Consider the following 9,696-nt stretch of genomic DNA (forward strand, 5'->3'; position numbering starts at 1 on the left):
AAAGCAGCGCTGCCCTCCCTCTCCGGTCTCTCTCTCCCACCGCATTTCTCTTTTTCTCTCTCTCCCTCTCTCTCTCTATTAAACATTAAATGCAGACGGAAAAAGGTTCAATGGAGTCCATGTCAGGGGAACAACGAGGCTTCACTTTGCGTGTCAGAGCGACAGCTTTTTCAAGGACCTCCCTGATACCGCCGGAGAGATAATTCAGCCAACAAGATTACACACTGCTGGGAGGGCCACAAGGGGGCGGGGGCAGGGAGCGGGGGGGGGCGGGGGGGTTCTGCATATTCCATTAGCTGTTAAAACGAGGAGTGGGGGTGGGGAGGGGTATTTACACCAGACAGTGAGGAGAACATAGGCTGGTCAACACCGTTGTTTGTAATTTTCAACGTCTTGCCGTTAAACAACTGAGCGATGCGGCCGCTGCGCCGTTCCTCGACCTTTCCTCATCGGCTGCTAGATAAATGAACGACTCGCCAGCGATGATTTAGGCCCACGGGCTAGAGGCTGCTATGGAAAGAACAGGCTAGATCTGGAGGGAGAGATGGAGAGATCTGGAGGGAGAGATGGAGAGAGAGAGAGGAAAAAGAAAGGGAGAGAGAGATAAAGAGAGATAGCTAGCGTTAGCTCGCCGCCTCCCTTCTCTCTTGTTCTGTGGAAGTGCTGACATTTCCCCCCCCCTCAGTCTGGGGTACAACCAATTTATAAACAGCGGGTGAGAGAGAGGCCATGTTTACAGCCTGGGAAAAGGTTACGTCTCTTTTTAGTCCTACAGACAGTTTGTGGGTGTCTGTGTGTGAAATAAAGATGGTAGCCTATAGCTCTGCGCAAAATCTCTCCAGCAAATAAGAAAACCTATTATCCCATTATGAATAAACTCGTTCTAACACCATTATTATCACGACTGTCGTCACAGAAACGTCATCAGAGTCAAGCAGCACTTTGGTTTACTGACGTGTTACAAAGCCTGAGTGAGTCTACTTCGAATTTGCTGTATAATGTATGATTGTATAATGGGTCCTTAGACTATGTTCTAGTTCTCTGTTCTAGGAGCTGCTGCTATCTGAGATTATAGAAATGACTCAAGCTTATCAGAGTGGGAAAAAGACATCAGAACATCATTAAAAAGACAAAACATTGTGCCAGACATCTGTCAAAAGAGGGACCAGATTGTGGTGCTGAGCCAAATATAGGTGAGCAGTTCTGTTCATTGAATCAAGAAAATAAATCTATATGTGTTATCACAACACAGAGCTCTACTAGCTACTAGGGCTGGGACAAAATATTGATACGCAGATAATCCTATCGCGGCCTCTTGCGATACAATTATCGATACACGTCGCAAAGTTATTAATTCGATCATATCATCTATTTATTTTTTGCCCCTTTTTTTGTGAGGTATAGTTGTATCTGTAGTCCTTCCTTTCAACATTTTAACTCCTGCTTTCTGGGCAGTTTGGCCTTTTGGCTCTTTATTTTACATTGGGTATTGTTTGTTTAATTGTTCATCACAACCAATGCTACAGTGAATGAATAAAAACCATAATTCCTGCTTTTTGCCTTTATAGTGCTATTTTTTCTTCAGGTAACACAGATATTGTGATGTATCGTGGATGAACTGTCTTGATTATCAACGAATCGCTGCATCGTGATACCATCGGTATCGGGGGCAAAATATCGCATTGTGAGTCACTATGTGATTCCTACTAGCCACTGCTACAGTAGCCAATTAGCAATGTCTGCGAAAAACACACAGCCAATAAGAATGCGGCTACTCACCACCAGGTCTGTAAACAACGTCGTCCTCCGTGATGAAGGAGGTGATCTCTCCGTTCTCCGTGCGCTCGTAGCGCGACTTCTTCTTGGGCATCTTCTTCTTGCCCTTCTTCCCAGAGTCCTCGGCGGTGGCGCCGGTGTTGTCGTTGTCCTCGTCCTCGCTGTGGTCGCTCTCGGCGTAGTTCTTGGCGCCGCCGCCCTCCAGCGTGCAGCTGCGCCGGGGCCGCGAGCTCTCGCTCTCGCCCCGGGCCTTGTCCCTCTTGTCGGGCCGCTCTCTGTCCCTGTCCCTGTCCCTCTCTCGCTCCTTCTCCTTCTCCTTGTCTTTGTCGGCCGTCATGATTCGCCACGTGCCTTCCTCAGTCCTCTCACGGCTGGGCCTCCGTGAAAGGTAGACTGTGAGCCTGGGCTTCAGTCTTCTGAATTTACCAGTCAAATCCAGGGAAAATTCGGCCACACCAACAACCCCAGCGTTTCAGAAAAGCTGCGGACAAGGAGGAAAAGACGGGAATTACAACAAGCTAATATAACCCTATGAAGGGCTTTTAACCAGAGCGCTGGTCGACTCAAGAAAACAAGAAACATGGAAGAACCGATGTCAGTGTTTGGTGTTTTTATCTGATCTCCATGTCTGGTACAAATTGAACTGTGGCTAACATTTTGCGAGTGAGCGAAAGGTCACTTTACAGGAGGAAAACATACTCTGAAGATGACGAAAGCTTTGAGATTAGCCAATACATGTCAGGAAATGAGCTGCGCTGGCTCCTCTTAACCTCAGAGTAATTGTTAGCGCTCCCTGTCGACTATACTCTGGAGACCCGGGCTCTTCTATCAAACACCTTCAAGCTGCCTTTCCTGCCCCCCCCCCCCCCCCCCCCCCCCCCCCCCCCATATCCTTCTAGAGAGAGAGAGAGAGAGAGGGAGAGAGGGAGGGAGAGGGAGAGAGAGAGAGAGAGAGAGAGAGGGAGAGGGAGAGAGAGAGAGAGAGAGAGGGAGAGGGAGAGAAAGAGAGAGAAGCGCTACATGTATTTCCACACAATGACCTAAACAGGATTCCCCACTGTATTATCTTCCGAGAGGGCTGTGCAGCTGCTCTGGGATGAGGATATCAGGCTTTCAGGCTGTGGGATCCGTCTGGATGAAGTGGGGCTGATGTCTAGCTCGGCCCTTTTCAGCATGACGCTGGGCTGCTCTCTCCTTGACAATGCCTCAGGAGAGCTGTGAGGCCTGCAATGTGAAGAGACCTCTGCTGCGCAGCTGGGGGCGGAACGGGCTCAGTGTAGCTAACCGCAGCCACAGCGCCGTGTGTACTGTGTGTGTGTGTGTGTGTGTGTGTGTGTTTGGTTCTGTGTATTCTGGCTGAGAGGACTCTTCCATGCAGCCACGGTTAACAGTCATCTCCATGCTAATGTGGAATGACAGCTCTGGAGGAGAGAACATGGCAATCCACTGGCAGGGAGGCTGCAACGAGAGCGCCAGAGATTTGACACGGCTAACTGCCACGGTTAGCTCGCCATGGTCGTTCGGCCAAAATACAGAGCGACCGAACGCCCCTCTCAGGCGCACCCCCGCTGTAATAAAAAAAATACACCCAAAGCCAATAGGCTTTAGAGCTAGGAGCAGTGCACTGCTTATACACAGTGCCACTACAAAATAAGGCAGGTTCTCACTTACTTGCCAGTGCTGCCCCCCCACCCACCACCCCCGCCTTACAGATTAACTAGAAATAGCTATTACAGCCCCCTGAGGAGCCAGACCTGGCAATCAGCACCACTGTTAGCACGGCCGTGATGGCAGCCTTAGCTTGCGCGAGAAAATTGTGCAGTGTGTCTACGAGGAGACCAGCACCGACCGCTTAGGTAGGGAGAGAACGAGGACAGGGAGAGAGAGAGAGAGGGGGAGAGGAGGAGGGGACGGCTTTTGGCAGGCGAGGCGCTTGACAACGGTGGTAGTCGACGGCAGCCTGTCATCTGGTGAGGACCTGCCGACTGACAGGGCAGCTGCTCTTGTCGTCAGCTTCAACACAAACACCAGGGCTGATTACACTGCCGTCGCCACGACCCTATTAATCACCTAATGATGAGTTACCACGGCGACCGCTGGGCCGTTTCCACACACACACACACTCACTCGGGTGCGCGTGCACACGTGCACACACACACACACACACACACACACACACACACACACCCCTCTCACACACCGACTCTGGGTTTGAGCATGCATACACACACTTGTATGTTTACACAGACACACTCACACTCACTCCCTTTTTCACACAGGCACACACTCCTCACCAGCCGGCCAAAATACATAAGGCACCCCTCTGGTATCCATACACAGCCGCGTCCTAGAGGTACGAGGGACATGAAAATATTGACAGAGGTATCATTTGATACCAGAGCTCTACTAACCCTCAGACTGGAAGACCCCCCCCCTCCCCCCACACACACACGACCCCCCCTGAGTGTTACCTAAGCACCGCTCTCTCTGCTGTAAGCTCCTTCCACTGAAACCGACAAGGACTCAAAAGTGTTTCAATGTAAGGTTAGCCTCCTCCCCTTTGATGTGCTGAGGCTGGTGCTCTTCTCCCCTTCCCCGCTGCCATGGTCAGTAAAAAACCAACGACCAAGTCTATGAACGAAGGGGGGAGAAAAAAAAAAAAAAAGTGACTCACCGATATTGCGAACGGTAATAATGGAGGAATTAAATGTCAAAACGCGTTGATGTGAAAAGAAAGGAGAGGCCTCCCCCGCCCACTGTCGGTTACAAAGTGCCAGAGTAAACGCTGCCTGGCCCATGAATAATGTTGTGAGGGGGCAGGTGAGGCTCACAGCTATTACCCATCAATCACAGGGGCAGGACCCTTTGAAAGATACCAGCTGTCTTAATGGAACAGAGACGGGGGAGGAACAGAGGGGGAGGAAACGGCTTCAGGGAAGTCTTATCCACCATTTCTGTGACTGCAATGCCGGGGTAGGGGGCTAGCAGCCAGCAGTGCCTGGGCAAAATACATTTCTCTTTTACCAAGCATGTTTCAATGAGACCTCTGGCCTGTGAACCACAGTTGTGCCTCTATTAACACATCATCCCCCCACAACGGCCACACAGCAGGTCTCCATTACAAAACACTGATTTTTTTTTCTCTGTCTCTCTCTCTCTCTCTCCCCCTCTTCAATGGGCTTTTAAGGAACCATGTTTTATTCATGCAAATCACTCCCGCATTACTCAAATACACATTCACATTCTCCCTGGCTTCAATCAAAATCTAGTTCAGGATAAACATCCAAATTCGCCAGGTTGAGCCCAAATGAGAAGGGGAAGGGGTTGCTAGGCTTCCCTAATGGACTAATTGATTACGACTGATTATGAATTTCAGTCCTTTAAAGTTACAGGCATGTGAAATAAAACAGAGAATACAGGCTAGTCTCTGTCTTGGCTGTGTCCAAGAATTACAAAATCAATTAAATAAAACTGCCAAGCAAACATTGTGCCTATTGTGACTGAATACAGTCCTGGAACAGTCTTCAATCAGAGAATTATGAAGTAGCAAAATATGATTGGCAAGGATTTGAGGATGGCTTTACCGAGGGATTGAATAAAGTGCAGCATGAATACAGATTAGGAGAACAATATTAGCATGAACATGGCGACTTATTAACAATGTGTTGGGGGGTGGGGGGGGGGGGGGGGACTCAAATTGAACCGAATAAAAACCTAGATCCTCGACGGAGTGCGTAGCCATCACGATGTTCAGATAGAACATCTTTTGTCAGCTTCAAAGCTTTACTCATCCTAATCTAATCTAAGCTGATATCCAACCCCCCTGGAACAACAGCACAATGAAAGCCTCCGCTGCACGCAGAGAGAGAGAGGGAGGGAGGGAGGGGGCATTTCATAAGGTATTCCCTGCGGTCTCTCTACCTCCCTGTGCTTTGTTACCTGGGGAATCGTAGCCTGCCTTCTTCTCATAGGCCCTTCTAGCTTCAGTTCACGTCTGGCATGGCAAATACACTTGTCTGCTCCACTTGTTCCTTGAACGCACTGACGAGCAAGCGCACTTCTCTCACTGCAAGCTCACCGTTCTCCACAGCCCTATTTTTAGCCTCCATTTGGGGTTAGTTCAGTGGGTAACAGTGGCGCAGTAGAGGATAGCTGGAGGAGTTCCAACATGCAACATTTAAACCTGGCTCGACACTACGTTGGTAAAGCAAAGTATTTTCCACGACCAGATTTTTTTTTTTTTTAACTACAGACATATTAAACCGAACAAATATAGATATTCTAATGGAATAAACAGCAAACCTAAATCATTTTTACACATAAGAGGCATTTCTTTCAAAATATATACGTTGATTCCTAGTCACAACAACCAAAGGTAGGGTTTGGAGCTCAACAGGGGCTGCGCCCTAACAGTTTGTCATAAAAGCGTAGGCACTTTATGCCCTTATTTTCCCCCAGTGTGTGTGGCTCTCAAGAGATCCAGACAGCCCCGAGGGTGGACTTCACAGCCCACCTCTTCTATTACAAGCAGCCTGAACTCCATTTCCCAGCCTAATACCAGGTTGCCCACAAAAACACACCACCTCTCCATGTGCTGTATTTGTCTGGCAGGACCATACAATTTGAAGAGTAGGGCAAGGTTGTGATTTGAGGCCGTTCACTTTTCACCAAGTGCGGCGCTCACAAGAGTGTAATGGCGGGCGGTGGATTGGATTGAGGACTTCTCCCAACATGTCATTGATAAGCGAGAAGCTGGAGGATGGGAGGCATGAGGCAGCAGCCAGAGCTATTGTGAATCTGACTCCCTCAACACAACACAGGGAGCTGTTTCAACACGAGTGCCTGAACTGAAGAGCTTTCGACCAACTTTGGGAAAGTCATTTTACAGTGAACTGAAATGTATCTAAAATACAAAAACAGACCTGCCTACTATACATTATACACAACACAAAGCTTAGCTGCACCCTCGCCTGTGGAAAAAATAAACTACTGCAGCAGAAGCATCTATTCTTGTTTACCTGTTTACCAGACAGTGCACATTAACTGATGCTGCTTTTGTTATCCTGGTTAGGCTACTACAGGCAGGCTCATGAGATATGAATATTTGAGCACTCAATCTTGCATCACTTCCTCTGCTCTTAAACATCTCATCTTCCCCCATCTGTCTATCAGTTTAACAACCCCATCCATCAAGCCAATACAGAATGGTCGCCTAAATGAGAGACAAAAAGAAAATGTATTAGTAACGCCGTACTACATCCTCAAGCTACTTTAATCACGATGTAACAGTGAAATGTGCTGCGCTGACAACACACGAAAGCAAACGGGAATAGATCAGGCTGACAGATAGACAGCAGCGAGGTTTCAAACGGACAGCTATCGGCCGACAGGGGCATCAGAGGAGGGCGTCTCGGACAGGAGATCCCAGCAACAAAGCCATTAGGTCAGCACCCCAAACCATTTTTCCACCTAAATTATTTAGGTATCTGGTGGCGCCCTCCTCTCCTCCCCCTGAGCAGATGGTATGGGGGGTGGGGGGGACACAAGCCTTGTATTCAAAAGTGCACACAAGACACGCATGCCGGGGCCAAAAGCACCTCCACCCTAGATACCACAGGATGGTATTACCTCTAATTAGGGAGAGCTTTTGTTTCGGGGCGTCTGCTTCTCCTGAAGCCGCTAACCACCACCACTACCATCGCCAGAGGTGACTGTCTTTAAAAACAGAACCAGCTTACTTAGGAATGACATCCCCCTTTGTTTGCCAGCTAGCCTCAAAGCTAATTTCAGGCTCGCCTCGCACAGCCAGCGCTAGGCCTATAACTCATAAGTCAGAGTGTAAACACTGAAGGTGAAAATTCCCAGTTGGAGATTTGTTTGGTTAGGGCAGGGGATGTGGGCGTGTGGGTTGGTGGGGGGGGGGTAGAGAGAGGGAGAGATATAAGGTTTTTCCATTGGCACGGCCGCGCCGGGTCAAACCATGCCGTGTTGATCTGCTTTTCCATTACTAGTTACGTGCCGAGTTGGCCCCAGATGGACCATCTCCGGAGCTGGGCCAAAGCACGCCAGACCCAACGCCAAGCAGGCTGTGGTGGGCTTCATGTCTCTATCTTCTAGCATTAGCGACCCGTGTTTAATTGTGTATAAAAACCGTCGCACATGAATAGCTGTCAATTTGAGGATTTATTGTGACAATAAATTACATAGAAACGATCTGCTAAATTTACATGTGTCGTTATGGGTTATACCTGCAGCTTTCACTCAATGTAGCCCATCTCTACAGCATGCAGCTGGCTACTGTTGGAGGCGTCTTGAATTATACTGTTTTGTAAGCGAAACAACATTTCTCAGCATTACCTCATTTAACTCATGAGTTGTTCCAAGTTGAAAAACAAACAATATCTCAAATTGGCGCAAAGAGCTGTGTGAATTTCTTCCCGTAGGCGTTCCCCCCCCCCCCCCCCATGTACAGTTCCCATGTACAGTCCTCTTACGTGACGAGCAGCGTCATCAGTTAAAGACGCACCTCCAAGTGGGGTAGCTCCGTCGTAATGGAGGTGCAAATCCAGGCCACGCTGGGCTGACGCGCCGAGTCAAACAGAGTCAGGCCAAAGCCGGGGCCCGCGTATGGAAAAAGGCGAATGGAGAGGAAGAGTGAGCAGTACGAGGAGATGGAAGAGGATTGGCTGCTGTTCACTGCTCAGGCTTGTCATGTACCACCTCAGTGCTGTGGAGCGGTGATGGCAGTCATAAGAGAACGCAGCCTCCGCAGCCCGCGAGGGGAACGGGGCACGAACCGTGGTTCTGAGAGGCCTCTGTGTGCTGCCATGGCCTTTTAAACTATGGCCACAGTCAAGGCGGTGTTGTAAATATAATTCTGAATGTGTTTCCTTTCAGTCCTAAGAAAGAGACTCGGGGGTGGGGGGAGGGGGGGGGGAGTGGCCAGGGATAATGAAAATGCTGCTGGAACAAGCAGGATCCGAGCTCTGAGCTCCCCCAATACTCTCAGGACAGCTCATAAAACATGCATTGACTGGGACTATTACAGCACCAGCATTTTAGTGCAGCCAACGGCGTGCACATGCACACAAGCACAAACGTGCGTGCAGACGCGCACGCACACACACACACACACAAACACTTACAAGTTCACACCCACATACAAACACTTACACCTAAAAATACATTTTGTTGAGGAGAGTCAGCGGTTTACAGAAAACATTAACGCCAGAGTGGCAGAACAATGGGTTTGATATGGGAGAGTGGAGGCTGGTCTAAGCGCTGTACAGTAGCGTTCGGCAGATTAACTCTGCCTGTTCATGTGTGAAATGGAGACTTGATCCCTACCTGATACTGTGCTCTGCCTCCAGCAAACACATCCTGCATATTTTTTCATCATTTCATAATAACTAACAACTGTAATTCATTATCACATACCTCACTGTGCCGTATGTATGCACAAGGCTGCTGTAAAATACCTTTCCTTTCACAGTATAACCACAGCATAACTTGGGGTAAACATATCGCCAGTGCCCATCGACTCTTGCCAAAGGAATTCAACAAAGCCAGCCAGTTGGTTGTCTAACGCATAAACTGCTGATATTCCTGGAATGCTAATGCAAAGCTTTAGGCTAACCATGTCTAGGACTTACTGATTCTAGGCTGTTCTTCACAGTAGCCAATAGATCAACAATATGACAGTAGGCGTTAAGACTACAAATGACCCCGGCCCTACTTTAGACAATGTATAGTAGCATTAATCTTTTTATGTTCCGGCAAGGCTACGATGTGAGAATTCACCTCTACACGTCGGACATGGGAGAACATGAATACAGCTAGCGTTTTTCCATCATTCCTGTCTATTACCACAATGGTTCGCGACACAATCATTAAGTAATCCCCCGCCTCTGTTGTGTTTAA

General features: G+C 48.7%; 1 protein-coding gene across 1 annotated transcript in view; it reads right to left on the reverse strand.

The window, feature by feature from the left end:
• rerea (arginine-glutamic acid dipeptide (RE) repeats a) overlaps nt 1–2,113 on the reverse strand; it is a gene marked incomplete at its 5' end in the record, with an annotated part of 67,960 nt that extends 65,847 nt beyond the window's left edge. Inside the window, one exon of the mRNA XM_084435939.1 lies at nt 1,780–2,113. Within this exon, the coding sequence (XP_084292065.1) occupies nt 1,780–2,113 (334 nt within the window). The remainder of the gene's footprint in view (nt 1–1,779) is intronic.
• Nucleotides 2,114–9,696: the final 7,583 nt, after the last annotated feature.

The sequence above is a fragment of the Borostomias antarcticus genome, assembly GCF_949987555.1.
Source record: "Borostomias antarcticus genome assembly, chromosome: 3".
Taxonomy (NCBI): domain Eukaryota; kingdom Metazoa; phylum Chordata; class Actinopteri; order Stomiiformes; family Stomiidae; genus Borostomias; species Borostomias antarcticus.